The following is a 19,641-nucleotide window of genomic DNA, read 5'->3' on the forward strand; positions in this document are numbered from 1 at the left end:
AAGAAAAGAAAAAAGAGAAAAATCCAATTTCTTATCGGGTCTCACCGAATGTGGCCCAAGAAGGGAACGGACATAGTTTTTCAGAATAAATAAACCTTTTGAAGAAATGATTATGAAAAGTTGCATTTTCCTACGACTTTATGGTCTGTGGCTGTAGTTAGTGCATGATACACCTATTTCTATTATCGAACTTGCTGAGTACGCTCGTACTCATTCGTTCCCTCTTGAACCCCCTTCTTAGATTTAAAGTCACCGAAGGAGAAACTACCGTGGAACTCGAAGACAAAGGTGTCAACTACAACAAGATGGAGAATCCAATCAATGAAGTCAATGGAGTCAACTTCTACATTAGCTAGGGTGGAAACGTAGACTAGTAATAGAAGGGAACCATTTCCCTAATCCGAGCACCTAAGTAGCTAGAGTTCTATAACAAGCCAAGTATCTCTAGAGCTAGAGTTAGTAATAAGTTAGGCTACGAGTTGTTCTTTTGCAGCTTTATTTGAAGTTTTACCTCACTGTAAAGTAGGAGGTTGTGTTGATCTTCTGTAAACAGTTCATGTGTACTTCTATAGACATGCCTTGGACTTGCATATGTTTCTGTTGTACCACTCCGAGGGATGTAATACGAGTGGAACGGTGTTTCACTTGTGTTATGTCAACGACTTGCGTACTACACCATGCAGTGGTATGATGGGTTACCTCAATCACTGACCCAACATTACAACAAGCAACGTAAAGCAAATTATGGTATGCTACATAACAAGTTAGCAAAGGGCCTAAGAGGCCATAACATAAAGCGACGTCCCAGTCCATAAGTCTCAGGCTGCTGCCTGGGAACACCAAACTACTCATCAATGTTAACGTTGAAACCACCTTCTGATGTAACAACTTCATCTGCAGCAAAAATGTGACAAGCTGAGTATAGGGACTCGGCAAATGCTTAATTAACATGTTAGCAAAGCGGGTATGCGGGGTTTTTGTAGAGCTTCTTTTGTGTGAAGCCAATTTTCCTTTGTAAGACAAGAGAGAGGATAAGTTTGACTACTCAAAATCTTTAAAATGGGATAAGCGAGCGATATCTCTAGCTCTATTGATCATCATTTTATATCCACTGAAACATTAGCAGCTCGAACCACTCATGTTGGATGACCCCCTCAACAGCGTGGAGAAGGCATCCATAAAAACACTTTATTTGCTAAGTTTAACAATCAGGTTAAAATTTTCTATGATCATAGAATCCATTCCCAAGTCGTTTGTAACCGTGGATACGAATTTTTGAAAAGATTTAACATTGCAGGGATGCATAACTTTACCCACACGTGCCAACCGACTCTTAACGCCAACATATTAGCTCTCTTCCATGGAGTGCTGGCAGAGGGTGGTTGACCACGTCCTTTACCTTGCTTTCACATAGACCATGAGTCACGCGGTAAGGATTGTTCCGCCGTAACGGGTCAAGTCCCGAAGTCGGTCCTTAACGATGTGAGTCGAGGTGGGTTTCCCCATAGGTTCAGCCTCCAGCCACCACGACCACCCTTACCTATATGCTATGCACCTCTTCCCTACAATCTTCAAAAATATCTTTACCCCTATATCTCTATCTGGCTTTAATCTCTTCAATCAACCAAAAATTAGTAAGCCCGACATAAATCTCATTTATTCTAGCTCTCATAATCTAAGGGGTTCCTAGGACTTAGATTTAATATCAAGAGTATCATACTCTTCCATAAGAGTTCTCTTATTTTTCCTTATCTCAACATCTATATTTGCACTCCACCCCTTAGTTGATTTCCAAAATATCTCAACTTACTTTACCAAACGTCTAAAACATTGTTACTGTCAACTGGTAAGAGCCAAGCCTTAGGCACAACTTCTTTAAAGTCAGGCCTAGTCTCCACATTTCTGAAATTTAATTTTGTTTTTCCTAGAAACTAGAGTTTTCCATTAGTCCTAGATAATGGTAGTGTGATCAGTCCCCAACCTAAGTAAAGCCCCATCATTCGAGGGGAAATAAAGCCTCAAAATTTTAGTGCAAAAAATCCTATCAATCCTACTCATAGTGAGATTATTTTTATTATTGTCCAAGTAAAAGATCTACCAGCTATGTGTATTTCTACTAGAGCCCACATATCAATCCAATGTCAAACTTATCAGCCCACTTAAAATCTATTACACCATTTCTCTTATCACTCGACTAAATTGAAATCTCCACCTATGATTGTTGGTCCATCCCAGTTAAGAAAAAGGTCATGTAGTTCATAAGTAAAAGCATCTTTTCCATTCTCAAAAGGAAACCGTACACAATAGTCAATCTAATAATCACACCAGTGCTCTTGATTTTACAAAACTAACAAAAAAATTACTTCCCAAGGAAAAAAATCAAATATATCACTATTAATCCCTACCCAAATTCTTTATGTTGTACCATCAGAAGGAAGATAATTTCAAATAAAATTTCAATTCCCTAAAACGTTCTTTCAAAATGAATTAGTAAATTTTTCTTTCTTAATCTACTTTCAAAGGAATACTACTATCGTCTAAACACTTTTTTCCCAGTAATCCCCATGGTATTAAAAAAAGAAACTAACATGATTTTTTTTTCTATGGTGCTTGCCCGAAGATTTTCTGATAGTTCAACCCCATTTTTCTTCTAGACGATCTATACCACCATCTCTATTCCTGGTACCAAAATGATACCTCATTCATACCTATCGTCTACTTCTGTCCTACCACAATTCAAATTAAATCTATCAAAGCTAGAATCATATTTTAGGGAGTGCTCATCCCTTTTCCCTAATCCATCTGAGGATGAAGTAGATCTAGTCTTTAACGCCTACACCTCTGAGACCCACGGCCCCACCATGCTTCATGGACTGCATACACTTGAAGAGCTTTCGCCAAATCTCACCTTCTCTCCCTCCTTCGATCTCGAGCTCAGCTTGTCCCGCTCCGCCCCAGCTCTCATGCACACCCTCATCCGCGCAAATCACAACGTAAGCCTCCGATTTCCCACAAATTTGAGGGAAATGTGCCTAGCGAGTGGCGGGACTAGAGTCGACAATGAGGGCGATGAAGTGGAGCTAGTGGAAAATAGAGGACGAGAGAGCGTAGCTCGCGACGCATGGAGGCCTCCACCCGTTTGCCATGGCCTCCATGGGCGGGGATCGAGGTGATCTCGCCATGAACATGACCATAGGCTGGATGCGATGCCGCATGAGACAGTGCCCAAGCGAGAGCCATCGTAACCGAGTTTAGGATCCAATTTCCATCAAAATTTAAATGTATTTAGACACTATCTAGAAGTACGTAGATACGTCTAAATTTAAAATATTTTTTTATTAGAGGGGTGAAAAAATCCAAAAGTAAGCCATGGCAGTAAGCTAGTAATCAGTTATCTCGATTTGCTATTTTTTAAATAGTACATATTTAATTAAATTTTAGAAATGATATATTTTAAGAAAAATTACAAAAAATATGAATTTAGCTTGGCCCACATTGATAAGTACTTATTGGCGTTGGCCAAGCCAATAAGTACATGGCTGCAGGCCATCACCTATGTTGGGAACCTTTCAACATCGGCTACATCAATAAGTACTTATCGGCGACGACGAAGCTGATATATCCCTGTCGGCGTGGGCCACACTGGGGCCGTATTTATTTTTTGAAAATTTCTGAAATCGTGTATTATTTCTGAAATGAAATAAAAAATACATGATTTTTTTTATTTTTTACAATAACAGCTGTTTTTGCGCGGAACTTTTCTTCTGTTTTTTTGACTTCGGCGGCCCTATCCCCGCGGCCAGGCAAGACGAATCGCCGCACGGCTCTCCGTTCGCCACCAAACCGCCGCAATGCCTCGTGCGACATTCTCCTCCGGCCGGCCGCCCTCGTCGCCGTCGGCGGAGTCGGGCTCGAACCCCTCCATCTCGTCGACGGTGGATACGTCTATAGCGTCCCTCATCGAGCGCGCCACCTCCACCACCGCTCCTTCCGTCGACCCCGTCCTCCTCCGCGCCATCAAGTCCTCGGCTCGCGCCTCCGATGGCGCCATCCGCGACGCCTTCCGCCTCCTCCTCTCCCTCATGTCCAAGCCCCACTCCCATGTGCGTAAGCCCCTCCTTATCTCCTGCGATAATCCCCAACTCCCCGATTCTCCCCAATTCCCCGAACCCTAGGCTCATTCAGTTTCCCCTTTGTGCGCAGGTGCGGCTCCTCGCCTTCAGCATCGTCGACGAGCTCTTCATGCGCTCCAAGCTCTTCCGCTCCCTCCTCGCCGACGCGCTCGACGGATTCGTCCCGCTAGCCGTTGGCTTCCGCAGCGACGACCAGCTCCCGCCGCCGGCTGCCTCCGCCAACACGCTCCGCAAGTCCGCCATCCAGGCGCTCGAGCGCTGGCACCACCTCTTCGGCGTGCACTACCGCCAGCTCCGTCTCGCCGTCGAGTACCTCAAGGAGTCCGCCCGTATCCAGTTCCCCGGCATCCGCGCAGCCGTCGAGGCTCGTGCCGCGCGGGAGGCACGCACGCAGGAGATCTTGACTGCCAAGGTTGAGCAGCTGCGCCAGGACATTGCGTCCATAAAGGCTGAAATCCGATCCACCATCCAAGAGATCCGCAACGGGCTGGTGATCATCCGTGCCGAGTACGAGAAATTCGAGGGTTATGTGGACGACAATGAGGAGGAGCAGGAGGTTGCTTCGTTGGCGATGCGGAGCATCAGGGCAGCATCGTTGATGGCCGGGGAATGGGTGCCTGAAACCAAGGAAAACGAGGCAGTTTTCGATGCATTGAGGGAGGCGTACCGGCTCCTTATGTCAAAGCACTTTGGCACCATTCAGGATTGGATATCCGTGCTTATTAGAGTCAATCTTGCAGATAACCGGTTCAGAGATTCTGCGCTCAAGGAACTCATTGATGTTAAGAATGAAATACGCGCGGTGAGAGGCCAGTGCAATGAGCTTGGTCTTGATCTCGATAATGTTCGTAGGAAGAAGGATATTCAGGAGGAGGAGGATGAAGATTGGGAGGAGGGTAAGATTGAAGTTCCTAGTCCTGATAGAGCTGAGAGCAGTGCAGATGTTGCAGGTTCCAGCAAGGACGCTAGAAAGGGAAAGGGGGTGGTGGGCGCAGTGAACTCTGGTGACAATGACATGCCAAATGCTGGCAATACATCTCAGGAGATGGATCCAGAGAGAGCAAGGCTCCTTGCTGAAGCCCCTTTGGTATCATGGAGCTCAGTCTTGGACCGGTGGGGTTCCAATGGGGATGCACATGTAAACCAGAGGGGGCTTGAGCTCGAGAGCCATTGGGGAAGGATGGATAATGATGCTGTTATACCTGCAGCAAAGATTGCAGAGTTAAATGTTCACCATTCTGTTTATAAGGAAGAGCCGGTTGAGATCCTACCATGCCGTGCACCTCTGAAGAAAGGAGGTCTTTGCCACAGAAAGGATCTCAAGATATGCCCTTTTCATGGACCCATCATCCCACGTGATTCACAAGGAAAGCCAATTGGTCTAAATGATGGCAGTTCTGGTGCAGGAGGCGATCCCGTTGAGCAGAGTGGTGACATCTGTGATGCAGGAGGAAGAATTCCGATTGAGACAAATGGAAGCAGTGATGGTGAATATACGCCGGAGCCTTCTTCTTCAATGACTACAAACAGTAACAATGACACTGGCGTCTTGGATGGAGCTCATAATCTTGGTAAAAATACAATGGATCAGCTGGCGAGGCAAGCAATTAAGAATGTGCGGAAAAGGGACATGGATGAGAAAGCGCGTGAAAAAGCCCGACGTGTGAGAATCCGTCAGCATAATGAAGATGTTCTGCGACAAGCGGCTATTGCTTCAACTCCCCACTCAGCAGCAGCATATGACCAACCTTCTGAAACACTGGGCCGACGGGGTCGACGTCGAGGTAAAACAAAGGAACCCACACTAGCATCGATGCTGAAGAAAAAAGTTACCACAAAAGATAGGATTGCAGAGAGGCTCCTAAATGCTCGAGCTAGGGATGCAGCCACAAGAGAAGCTTCTCATAATGAGGATATGACCTACAGGGAAGCCTTCCCGAATCAGTGGCAATGAAAGCAGCTGAGTAGTTGTTATAGTAACTATTTGAATCTTCACCCTGAAGATGACTCACGTTTTTTTCACGTACGATTGTCAGCTTATTTTTGTGTGTAGATGCTACTTAAATTTTTGTGTTGAATTTAGTTCTTATACGGCAGGGAATAAAGTTCTTGCATTTCTTCGCTGTACAATTTTCCCTCTCTGGTGTCGCGTCTCTTTATGTGTAGGGGGCATTCCATACTGTTGTATGTAGTATAACAGTACGCTGGTTGGTTCGAAACAGCTATAATAAAAGTTTTCGTTTTGCTTGTATGTTTTTTTTCTTCTTGTTAACTAATCCGTGATGGCCGAACAGCATCTGTGACAATGATGCTGCAGGCTTCCATGAAACTTTGCTTTGTGTATATATGGCTAATTGCAGCTGAACAGGATTTTAATGGAACTCTGTTTTGGAGCTTAAATGTGACTACAGCCTCGTATCTTCAGCTGTGTGATCAATTTCGCTGTTTCATGTTGGTGTTAGTGATCCTGAAGATCGGTCACACCAAATGCACCGTGCTATTCCCCTTCATGTGCTACTGCTGGAACGTTTAGCTATACAATTGCTAGATCGACTTTGCAAGATTGACAACAAAGCTTTTCTTGAAATCTGGGATAAAACCGTTGAGAATTTCGAGCTCAGAAAAGTTGTAGGATCTGTTCATTGTATTTCCAGTAGCAGCAGCAGGCACTCGGCAGGCTGAAACGGGGCCACTTCTTTTGGGCTTATGCTTATGAAAAAGCCGGCTTATGAATTTCGGTGGGAGGAAACTCCGGTGGGGAGAAGCTCGTAGAAACTGTTTTTACACTTCTTTTGGGCTTATGTACTATGGGCATGTTTGTTGTGTAATGTCGGCAGTACCCCTGAATTTGATGTTGGTTAAATTTCTTCTTCATGTTCCTAGGAGCTCTTGAAATTCTGGAAATAGTATATCTTCTAAATTTGCTCTATTCTAATATACCCGATTATCATCTGACAGTGCTAATACATTAATAAATTTCCACTAGGAATCCCACAAACTGACAGTGCTAATACAATTGGTCATGTACACAGTAGCGCTATACATTCCTGTAGATCCTTTGGTGGTTGATCGTTTTGGCCAGCGCAGCGGAGCAGGTCGCCGCGGCTATGTTGCAAGACCAGTGGATGAACTCCTGTCCTGGCCGGCAGAGCAGATTGGGCTGGGCGGGTGGAGCAGCTACCGGAGCCGGCTGTGGGTGGGCGGTGGAGCAGCGCCGGCGGCGGGCACGCGGAACCCTAGCTCGCTCGGGTGTCAGCGATGGACAAAGAGATAGAGCGACACAATTAGGAAACGCTGCCTTTTTTCCTTTTTCTTTTTCACTTGTTTAAGAAAGCGTTATACTCTGGAAGGGCAATCTGCTGTAAATAGAAGCAGCGAGAGGGGCAACTCGCTGTACCGGTTCGATTTAGAGCTGAGAAGCTCGGGAAGCTCCCAAGAAACACGTCGCGAGCAGTTTCTGGGTATAGTCACAAACGCAGTTTCTCGATGGAAATAAGCCGGACTGAAGCCGGATACTTCTTTTGGGCTTCAGCGGTGTGCCACCTCGAAGCTGGCCTAGAAGCCCAAAAGAAGTGGCCAATGCTGCAAGTATACGAAAGAGGTGTATACAGGAGTGGAAGTTATCAACGAAAGACCTATCCATTATTACCCTTCAGGGAAAGAAAGAGTGGAAGCCTGTCTTGTTGCTACGTTGACAGCGTGGTAATTTTTATACAGTGGAAAAAAGAAAAACCAATTGAAATCGGCAAAGACTATTCTATACTCTCATCCTACCAATACGAAGCAAGAGCATCATTCCTAGTGTGAGCTGCTAGACTGCAACGCAACAAGGGACGCATAGGCCCCACCGGGCAGGCGCAGCAGCTGCTCGTGCCGGCCTTCCTCGGCGACCACGCCATTCTTAATGACTGCAATCTTGTCGGCCGCGGTGATGGTCGACAGCCGGTGAGCCACAACCACTGTTGTCCTTCCGACAGTCACCCTGTCCAGCGCCTCCTGCACGATGCGCTCCGACTCAGCGTCCAGCGCGCTGGTCGCCTCGTCCAGCAGAAGCAGCTTGGGGTCCTTGAGGATCGCCCTTGCGATGGCTATCCGCTGCTTCTGCCCGCCGGATAGCTGCACCCCACGCTCGCCGACGCTTGTGTCATACCCGTGTGGGAGGGAGGAGATGAACCGGTGGGCATTGGCGGCCTCGGCGACGGCGATGATCTCTTCCTCGGATACCTGCTCATTCTTGCCGTAGGCGATGTTTGCTCTGATGGTGTCGTTGAAGAGGACTGGTTCTTGGCCTACCAGACCAATCTGCTGCCTGAGCCAGCTGAGCTTGAGGGTCTTCACATCAACCCCGTCTAGAAAGATGGCACCAGAGTCGGGATCGTAGAACCTCTCGATCAAGGCTATCACCGTCGATTTCCCACTTCCGCTTTCCCCAACAAGCGCCACAGTCTGCAACAAACTTGTCAGTATTTAGTAATGGCAAGCCAGGGTTTAGGACCAACCAGTTATTTGAGTTCTGGGCACTAATTTCAGCTTGTGAGAGCACGTCAAGTCAATTTGGTCTGAGATACTCTTCGGCTCCATTGGTAGTAACTCTAATGTTGTTACACTGCTCAACATTTCGTAAGGTCAGATCTATTTACAGTGGGTTGTGTGCTATCGACTCTGCCTCAGTTTAAGTTACTTTTACCTTGTTTAAGTTCTAAAGCAGAAGTTCAAAGTCGTGTAAAAAGAGCTCTATAAGTATGAAACTTAATTTTAATGGGAGAACACTGATATTTTGATTATCAGAAGGGTAGATTGCTTGATTGTGAAAACAAAAGTATTACCTTGCCAGATGGTATCCTCAAGCACAAATCTCTGAAGATTTGCACGTCAGTCCGAGCAGGGTACTTGAAGCTCACGTGCTGCAACTCTATATTCCCTTCCACTGTGTCTAGTGTCCTTCCTACCTCAGAGCTTGCGTCAATCTTGGATATCCTATCAATAATCCTGAAAATAGAAACAGCTGCATCTTGCACTTTGCTATAATCCCGAGCAAGCGAACTCGACTGCGAAACTCCAACAGCCATCATGGTTAAAGAAAAGAAGACCTGCATTTTTTCAAGGAACAGAAACAGAAGTTGCAATGAGAAGAAGTCCCAATTGTGTTATTTGGCCCTATTAGTTTTTTGGTTCTCACCTTGAAGACTTGCCCAACTTCTGCTGTCCCATTGTGTACAAAGCGAGCTCCGACGTAAAAGGATACAGCATAAAAACAGAAGAGCAACGCGAATGAGAATCCATAACCCACACCACTTATAGCCCCTTGACGAACTCCTTTCGTCAAAGGACCTTCACATTTGTTTCGGTAGCTTTCGATCATCTTCTCTTCTGCACAAAATGAAGCAACAGTCCTGATGTTACTGATGGCATCACTGGCAATTGTGCTTGCTTGTTCGTACATTTCCTGCAGTCAACCATTACACAAAATTTCAGCAAATAACTACAGAATGATCTGATTGCCATGAAAAGGAACAGATCAGCAAATAACTACAATATGATACAGGTGGGTGAAAAGGATTAGTACCTTGGCGTCGGCACCAAAACCCCTCATCAACCTGCCTTGAGCATAACTCTGTGCAATCACGCAAGGAAGGAAGCACAATACTATGAATGCTAGTTGCCAGTTTGCAGTCATGGCTATTATAATACCGACAACACTAGTGCTTAGGCTTTGCACTATCAATGATAAGACATCCCCAGCAATGCTCTTAATAGACGCTGCATCCCCTGATAACCTGGAGCCTATTGCCCCACTGGAGAATTTGCACAGTGCATAAGAATCAGGAAACACACAAAAAAATAGCGATTCCACAACATTGATGTATCAAATGAATAAGTGAACACAAAAGTACCTGCTGTTCAACGGGTCATCGAACCATCCTATTTCCTGGTAAACAACCCGAGTAAATGATATAGCACGTATGCGCTCGATAAGTTTACCACCTGCCATGTTGAACAAAGAGTATTGCATTGGGATGATAATGATGGAGATGACACCCAACATCACATAGATCTCTGCCCAGAACGCTGAATCTTTTCGCAATTTCTGGGGTGGTTCATAGAATGTGTTAATGGCACTTGAAAGCAGCATACCGAACACAGGAAGTATAGCACCATTGGCTGCGGCAGCAGTGCATCCTAAGAGAAGAATTGGAATCTCAGGCTTATGAAGGTAGAGTAGGCGTCTGATTACATTCTTCTCCGACTTCACATCATCAACCCTTTCGGTTATGTGTTCATTCAATGAGAATGTCTGTGAGTTCCTTCTGCTTCCACCCTGTGCCGAATATCTACTCATAGATCTCTCAAGGGATGGATTTATGCTGCTGTGTTGACTTGCAGAATTTGCAGTATCCGGTGCTGATTGTAACCTGTTGGAGTCATCTCCATGAGACCCCTTCCTATCTGTATTAACCTCTTGAAGACGTAAAAGTTGAGAGTATGCTCCATTGGAATCCTTTATCAACTCAGCATGCGGTCCTGTTGCGCAAACATCCATTAGAGCTTGATTTTACAATGTGAAACTTGACCCAGTTGAATTATTGCAGTAAGAATGACTGAAAAGTGATGAAGAAATACAGGTTACCTTGTTCTACAAGCTGTCCACGATGTAGCACCGATATTGTATCAGCATTTTTGACAGTGCTCAGGCGATGCGCCACAATTATTGTGGTTCTGTTCACCATGATATTATTAAGTGCATCTTGAACTACTCGTTCAGACTCGGCATCAAGTGCACTTGTAGCTTCATCAAGAAGTAGTATGCTGGGGTTTTTCAAAATTGCTCTTGCAATTGCAATCCTCTGTTTCTGTCCGCCAGATAGTTGTGTTCCATGCTCACCAACCATTGTATCAAGTCCCTGGTAAGAGTTGTCAGCTTATCATTATTGGGTGAAAGAAATAGTGCAGAAATACTATATCACAGAATGCACGGCTAAGAAGGGATCAAATAACCATACATTTGGTAACTTGTCGATGAACTTCGCAGCATTGGCCAGCACAATTGCGCTCCTGATTTCTTCCTCTGATGCACCTCTTTTTCCATACCCTATATTTTCTCTTATAGTGGTTGTGAAAAGAATAGGCTCTTGGCTAACAAGCCCTATTTTCTGCCTTATCCAACTAAGGTTTAGCTCTTTCAGATTAACACCATCCAAAAGTACTTCACCTGATTGTGGATCATAGAATCTCTCTACCAAGCTAATTACAGTAGACTTCCCGCTTCCACTCTCCCCAACCAATGCCACTGTTGTGCCAGTTGGAATGCTAATAGAGAAGCCATTGAAGATACGTTGCTCAGGCCGTGCAGGGTAACTGAAATTGACATCTTTCAACTCAACATCTCCAACAAAGTTGTCCAGTATAATGCCACCCTTGTCACTGGCATCAATCTCAGGTTTTCTATAAATTGTTGCAAACATTTTATGAGCGGCAATCTGTCCTGATGCAAAAGCAGTTAAGCATGGCGAAGATTGGCCAAGAGCCCTGCAACAATCAGAAAAAAAAACGTCATGCAAATGAAGATAATTCAATTTGATTTTGGTTATTTGTATCTTGAAACATGTAAAGGAAGATACTAACATTGCACCAGTCATGATCGCCATCAATACATTAATGATATATCCCCCAGTATATCCCTTCTCAATAATCAACCTTGCACCATACCATACAGCTAATCCATAGCTGCAGAAAACAATAAGCAAAAGGGAACCAATTCCAAGGCCCCCGGCCGTGCCCTGGTGGACTGCTGACCTGTATGATATTTTTAAAAACTCCTGATATTTGTCAATTGCTCTCCTCTCCCCAGTGAAAGATACCACCTGTTTTCATAAAGATAAAAAGGAAAAGTTAGCTAAGGACAAGAAATATATGGGTAGGAGTTTCTGAAATAAAGATATTACCGTTCTGATTGATCCTATTGTTTGTTCAACGACTTTTCCTGCTTCGGCATAGGCCATCTGGGAACGGTATGATAACTTTGACAGGACAAGCGACATGACTGCAGCTGATGCTACAACAGGAGGAATACTTGACAACATTACCAGGGACAGAAGCCAGCCTCTTGAAAATGCGATGATAAAACCACCAAGAAACGTTGATATCAGTTGGAGAAACTTGCCCACCTGCATAAGCGCGTCAAATCAAAAGTGTGTCAATCTATGCATTTTATAGAATCTTGCTACTCTAATCAGTAAATTTTTATACCAAAAATAGCCTCAAAATTTGCAGAGTTGAAGCTATCAAGATTCTTATGAAAGGTAGCTTACACTAAATCACGATTCACTCAAAATAACGAAGGCAGGACAGTGCATGTGACCTTCACAGATCCATGCAAGGTCTATGCGCCAGAAACAAAAACTTGGCCTAACTATGAACCTGGTCGTGTTAATAGTTTCTAAGAGAAGGTGTTGAGCCGGCCCACCCGGGTTCTCGTCGCAGGTGAAGTGCTCGGAATAAACGGGATCCTGTCCTCGTGAAAAAAAATCTATGGAGAGGTCTCATATATCCTTCCCCCGTTGGTCAACGTTTTATAGTTTCTAAGAGAAACAGTAAACTGAAGGCACAAGTTATATAATCAGACCTATTTGCATAAGAACACTTCAGAAAAGGCATGTGGCCTTCACACATCCATGCACCAGTAACATATACTTGACCTAACAATGAACCTAGTTGTGTGGTACTTCTAAGAGAAACAGAAAACTGAAGGCACAAGTTGTATACTTCACATCAAACTTCTTTCCATAAAATTACTTCAGACAAGGCACATCATAAAGTTAAAATTCAGGAGCAAGTTATGATTCACATGGATAAGACATGTGTCTCACCTTTTCTCCAATGGCATCTTGAATTAATACTGTGTCACTAGACATCCTTTCAATAACTTCTCCAGTTGACGTCTCCACGTCAAAAAATGATATATCTTGTCTAAGTATAGCCTCAAGGTACAGCCCTCGGATGCGTGCAGCCTGCCTTTCACCAGTCACCATCCAGCATGACACCTCTGCATGCATCAGCACAGTTAAGAGAGGTAGTATGATAAGGATATGTAACCAATTGCCTTTTCTGACATCCCTACAAGTAATAATACTCCCTCTGGCCTGATTTAGTTCTCGCAGCTCATAGATTCAGATGCGCTATGTCTAGTTTAAACCTGCGTCAATTAAATGGGCAGGAGGGAGTACTAAAGCCTACATTATTTTCCACCATTATTCTTATGATTATGTGTACACCAAAATATCTTGTCTTGTCAATGCGGCCTATTCTTGGTTGCTACCCAAATTTCTTAATGCTTAGATCTCTATGAAAACTATAGCCCGATTTTAACTCAAATTATGGTGGGAGAAGTTATACATTGAGTCTCCAAACAAATCCACATATTGTAACAGGAAATGTTGTAGTTTAGACTTAAAATATACCTACTAATAAAATTGGAATTTATCAGCTGGTTTGACCTATGTCTTTTCTTTTACTCCTGACAATATAAATTCTAGTCATTTTATGTTTTCTTCAGTGTGGAAACTAAGAATATATAATAATTATCTTATATACAGAGATTTTTTTAAAAAAGAAAAGAAACCATCAACTTGGCTGTGAGCCTGTGACAAATTCCAGAAGTTTTTAGAACGTTTATATATAAATAAAAAATACCCCAAATAGATAACCTCAAAATAGGAAAGGGTAGGATACACGCCACATACATTGCCCAGAGATAAAAAAAAATTCCAGTGGGGGCCTAAATTAGCATAATTAATTGGGTGTCACACGGCATATAGTGTAGTTAAGGAATCTCGTCAAATAATAATTGGTGGTGATATACTACCACATGCGTACAATTTACTTCATTTGCAAATGATTTCTCATCTTTAATTCCTTCGAAAGCAGGATTGCTGACTTTCCAACAATAGAATAATACATACTTTTCGAGAAGAACATATTCAGTATACGCACATTGAATCTAAAGTTTACACGGAGACTCAACGGAAGTACACAATCTTATAACAAACTACGTAACTATCCGTGAGAAAAGTAAACGGATACTGTGTGAGAAATTTTTAACAAAAGGCAATATGCGATTATGCACTTCCAAACTAAATTATGTAACTTAAAACTAACTTCTGTAACAGCAATGAGACTTACGAAGAAACCCTGCTACTCCAGAAGCTATTGCGAGGTACACAAATCTGACAGAAACCTGAAAAACCAAAAGCACACAATGACAAATGGTCAAAAGATAGCACCAACTAAGCAAGCAAGCCAGCTAATGAATGCCAACAGAGGGAAAATTCCTTTTCAGGAACACGAAACTACAGCACTGACATGTTCAACTTTAAAGTTCAAGAGCACCAGGCATCAAAAATAGAAACAGAACTACTTGGGGAGTACTAGTGCGTGTACACAATAAATAGCAATTATTGAATAACATTCTTGGGTGAAAATACAATACAGCCAGCTAAATTTTGAGATACAGACAGACCTATATTCTCGGATGAAAATATGATACATCCAGCCAACCTTTGAGATACAAACAAAAGTAGTATATTCTATTGAACAGTTTCCCACATTGAACCGTTTTAGCCTACAACAGAAGCAGACCTATCAATCGTTCTAGATGAGGTCTTCTCATACCTATGAACTTATGATCACACAGTCACAGTCTTGCCAAATTCGTTAGAGAAAATAAAGATCCGTACGACATAGTAGCTGGAAAATTCTGGCGATTGGCACGTTTGAAACTCCATACCAAATCGCGTAGCTTGTGGATCTGAAACTTTATACAAAAAGCACAGGATCTCGAAGGAAACTAATGACAAATTTGTGATCCACCGCTCTTTTCAGATCAGTAAATCCAGCACCAAATGGCCGGTTAAACGCAAATTCACCAGGCACAAACTCGTCTAAACGTTGGATCCGAGTGGGTTTGGTAAACTTGGACCCGAAATCATCCGATTTACTTTGGGGTAAAATCTAGAGATCGACCAACGCTTCATATTCCAAAACCCTTAACCCTCTAACCGAGTGAGGCAAGAGCAAATAGGGAAATAGGCAGGCGCGCGAGGAACGCGAGTTAAGAGGAACCCTCTCAGACGGCGCGCGCGAACCTTGGCGACGGCGTGGACGACATTGGCGCGGTTGGCGGGGCCGAACGCGTCGACGAGATCGCCGACGAGGAAGGCGAGGAACGGCATCGCGACGCCGTTGGCCATGGCCGCCACGGCGCCGACCGTCATCAGCACCGCGTCCCGCCGGTCCGCGAACGCGAAGAGCCGGTGCATCGGCACCCTCTTCGCGGCGCCTCCTCCTCCTTTGCTGCCGCTGCCGCCGCCGCCGCCCCCGCCTCCGCCATCGCCGCCTCCCCCTCCCACCGCCATCTACCGAGATCGATCCAAACCCCCGCCCCAACCCTTTCCTTGGCGCCGCGCTGCCGGAGAGTTGCGGCCGCTAGCTAGGTACTAGAGAGGAGGATGAGGAGGAAGGGCGGTGCGATGGTATGTGCATGGGTGTGTGGCGTCTTGGCCAGTTTTTAATGTGCAGCCGCTAGCCGTCTTCCTTGCTAGCTCATGGACTCTTCCCCGTTCTATTTGCTGAGCCGCTCGGCTCCGGCCTGGGTTGGGGCATCCAAGTACCCAACGCCCGATTCCTGCATTCTCTTTTTTTTTAGGAAAAGCATGTCGGTAAGCTTTATTGATTCTTAAACATTTATACATGGTTTATGAGTTTCGAAAATAAATAGCTAGGGGAATCATCATCCCAGATAAAATCAACATGCATGTCACAAAAACTATGCCTAGCTAGCTCATGTGCCACCTCATTAGGCTTCCTATTACAATGCTCAAAAAAATCTCTCTCTAAAACCAGAAGTAATAATTCTACAATCATCAAAGATCTTAACCTTGGATGGTAATTGTAAACCCCATAATCTTTTCCACGCAGTACTCCCTTGTGAACCACCAATGTCCATCACATTCGGGCATTGTGTCTACCAAACTGGCATTCCCACTCTGCGTGATAAGCTGATCTAACACTAAATATTGCAGTTTTTGTAAGATGCCACGCAACAAAATCTTCCATCCCTGATGAAGCTATGGGAGTCTCAAGAATTCTATTAGCATCAACAGCTCAGGTACCAACTCCTCATCCCACGATCCCATGCATGGATTAATAAGATCGGAAACTTTATTAAGCAAAATAGCACCTTTCAGAGTGTACACCTTCCTTGTTGGACTAGTTGGTATCCAGGGATCGTTCCAAATATAAATTTGTTTCCCATCTCCAACACGTCAAATGCAACCTCGATTAAAATTTTGCAAACCATAGATTACACTTTGCCACGTATAAGAGCTCCCGCTTTTAAGCTATGCATTTAGAAGGTTACCATATGGATAGTACTTAGCACAGAGAACTCTTGCACAAAGGGAATTCGGCTCTTCCATAAGCCTCCAACATTGTTTCGCCAACATGGCGGTATTAAAAGTATGTAAGTCTCGAAACCCCATACCTCCTCTTTTTTTTAGGGATACACATTTTCCACCATGCCACCCAATGCATCTTCTTATGGTCATCTTCATCACCACCATAGTTGCGAAATACGATGACAAATTTTCTTTGGGATATTGAATATTGTCATTGCAAATACTGGTATGGCTTCAGCAGCCGCCTTTATGAGCATCTCCTTATCTCCCATAGATAACTTTTTTTCCCTTGCATCCACTAACGAGTGCTTGTACTCTTGCGGCGGTGCAGCGGATTTGTCAACAGTGGAGCAACCGCTCTGGTGATGTGACAGTTTGGAGGGAGGTGAGAGAGAAGAGACGAGTGAGAGGAACGAGAGGGGGCGGTGAGGCGAGTTATGACGCGTGTTCCTGAAGGGACGCGACGTTTCCGTCTCCCTTCCCAACACGTGCAGTCGTATGAAGACAACGGGCTAGGCTCCACATCAACGGCCGATTTGGGCGTTCCTCCCGGGCCTGGCCCGGAGGTGCTTTAAAACCCGGTTCGTGCAACGATGGGGAAGAGTACAGCAAATCAAACGGCCCATTTTTCGTACCAGTCCATGCAAAAAAAAGTACCACGTGCTACCAAACACTCTCTAGCAGAAGAGCGCGGGCCGGGTGTGCGGATGTGCAGTGGTGTACGAGTTACGAAAAACCACGTGCGAGTGGCTCATCGTGTAACATCCCGAAAATTTCAAAAGAAAGAAAATGAATTTCCCTATTTCCAAATTTTGAAACCAACAAAAACTTTTCTTAAATTAAGTTTGATACATAGTGATCTTGCTTAATTCTTGGGCTATTGCCATGATTGCTTGTTAAAGTATTTTGAAATGATCTTAAACCCTAAACCTCACACCTATTTTCACCATCCAAGTTAAAACAAAATAAAAAGAAATTAAATAAGAAAAAGGCATATGTGCCTATGGCTATTTTTGTAAATCTTTACCCTAGGCCTTTCTACTTTGTGTTTAGAGGTTTGGAAAACCTTCATAAACCTTACCTAGTACTTATCAAACCAAATCCAAGTTGAAACCAAAGAAAACAAAAAGAAACTAAAAATGCCATAGAGGCATATGAGAGCAAATAACAAATTTATGAATTTGAGGATCTTGACCCTAGGACTGGTTGTGAATGGTTGGATCACTCCTCTATACCATTTCAACACTCAACAACATCAATTGGGTCAAGCCAAGTAAAATTAAAAATCAAATGCAACATATGCATAGAGGCATATGTGGCACATAGCTATAATACCCAATTCTTGTCCTATGCACTTATACCTTGCCCAAATGGTGTGAAACCATCTCTAAACCTAATCTAACCCTAAATGGACCCTAACCCTGGCCCAAGTAAAGCAAGATGAACAAAAGAGAAAAATAAGAATATCACCTCTTATGTTTTATGGCCATTTTTGCAAATCTTTGAGCTAGACCTTTTGGAATGGTTTCAATGGTTTGGAAATGTTCCTAAACTAATAAGAATCACCTTGGAGTCAAGAAAAATCAAATCAAATAGAGAGAAATGAAATAGTGAGAAAATTCCATTTTCACTCACATACACTTTAGCCAATTTTGCAAATCTTCAACCAAGGCCACATTGGCTTGTGCCATTATTTGTAAAACACTTATATATCAATAACACACCCTTTTGAATCAAAGAAACCCAATTCAAACCAAAGGAAAAATCAAATTCAACTAACATGTGATATTGGTCACTTTGTCTCTTTTTAACATCTTACCCACTTTGCACCTCTGGTTTGGATTATTCTTAAACCAAACTTGACCAACTCTCACCACCTCATCCAAGACCATGTCAAGGTGAATCTTTTTGATGTTGACCACCAGTGTTGACTCTGCCTAGTTTGACTATTATAGATGAGCCAAGTGGAGACTTTGAAATCAGGTTAAGATCATACCCATTTTGCCATTTTGCAAACTAGCCCCAAATTGACCACCACCACCATTCTACCTCTCTGAATATATGAATGAGTTGCACCAAAAAGATTTCCAAAATTTGACAAAAATCTTCATGCGGCCATATCATCGAACACTTGGCAGGCATGATTTCCAAATGCACACACACCCTTTTAACCTCTGGATTTTTGCCTCCACCACTTTCCATTTGTTATCATCACAACCCTGGTACCTCCTCTGCATCAGACCAAGCCTTTGGCACTGAGTAAAGTGAAGCCATGATCATTGTTTCATCCATGCCGTGCACCATGCCACCCCAATGCCACTCATCGTCCCTCTCCCTCTCTGATCACTTTCCCCATGTCAACGAGCTAGCCTGCACTCTCCTAAGCACGCCAGTACCCTTCCTAGCTCGAAGCTCGCACATCATTGGCCACACGATGCATGCCCAGACACGCCCAGTAACATGCCAGTCACGCGGTGAGCGCACACGGACACCGTCCTGGACGCGCCAGAGCACGCGCGTGTGCCGTCGCCTCAGTCCACCCCTGCAGCCCTATCTCTGCATCGAGCTTTGCCACCACCTCCTCTACCCCGTAGACACGCTCGCTAGCTCGTGGAGGAACCGTCGCCGTCGCAATGATCCGCGCCATTTCCGCCAGTACTGTACCCGTCGCGTCGTGTTTATGAGCCGTCCCCTCCTCCTTTCTCTGAGCCAGCTACACGTTGAGAAGCGCCTAGACGTCGCCTACCTCCTGCACCCCCTACCTTGCCCCTTCGATCCCTGGAGCGCCATTGCCGTCGACGACCACCACGGCACCCTTGCAACACCCCTCCACCCTATAAAAGGAGAGCCCCCGCGCTTGAATCTTTCACACCAACAAGCTCCCCTCCTCTCCCTGATCCTCCTCAACATCTTCCCCTCCTCAATTAGCCCCCATTTCGCCGGAATTTGATCGAAGTCCGCCGCGCCAGTAGCTCATCGCCGTCGTCGATTCCGTCCACCTCAAGCTCCGCCGCGGCTACCAGTCGACTCCCCATCGTCGACAACATCGTCCAGCA

At 44.4% G+C, this 19,641-nt stretch overlaps 2 protein-coding genes across 2 annotated transcripts; one reads left to right on the forward strand and one right to left on the reverse strand.

Moving 5' to 3' along the window:
• The first annotated feature begins 3,841 nt into the window (after window positions 1-3,841).
• On the forward strand, window positions 3,842-6,384 carry LOC124692846 (UV-stimulated scaffold protein A homolog). Its single transcript, XM_047226287.1, has 2 exons — window positions 3,842-4,103; window positions 4,204-6,384. Exons 1-2 carry the CDS (start codon window positions 3,852-3,854, stop codon window positions 6,085-6,087), a joined length of 2,136 nt encoding a protein of 711 aa, XP_047082243.1. The 5' UTR covers window positions 3,842-3,851; the 3' UTR covers window positions 6,088-6,384.
• A 1,547-nt stretch (window positions 6,385-7,931) lies between these two features.
• On the reverse strand, window positions 7,932-15,463 carry LOC124692845 (ABC transporter B family member 11-like). Its single transcript, XM_047226286.1, has 12 exons — window positions 15,275-15,463; window positions 14,313-14,367; window positions 13,001-13,176; window positions 12,077-12,298; window positions 11,757-11,995; window positions 11,135-11,660; window positions 10,762-11,035; window positions 10,028-10,655; window positions 9,700-9,928; window positions 9,313-9,579; window positions 8,960-9,223; window positions 7,932-8,579 (listed from the first exon to the last, which is right to left on the reverse strand). Exons 1-12 carry the CDS (start codon window positions 15,446-15,448, stop codon window positions 7,932-7,934), a joined length of 3,702 nt encoding a protein of 1,233 aa, XP_047082242.1. The 5' UTR covers window positions 15,449-15,463.
• Between the last annotated feature and the right edge of the window lie 4,178 nt (window positions 15,464-19,641).

This window comes from Lolium rigidum, chromosome 2 (genome assembly GCF_022539505.1).
Source record: "Lolium rigidum isolate FL_2022 chromosome 2, APGP_CSIRO_Lrig_0.1, whole genome shotgun sequence".
Classification (NCBI taxonomy): domain Eukaryota; kingdom Viridiplantae; phylum Streptophyta; class Magnoliopsida; order Poales; family Poaceae; genus Lolium; species Lolium rigidum.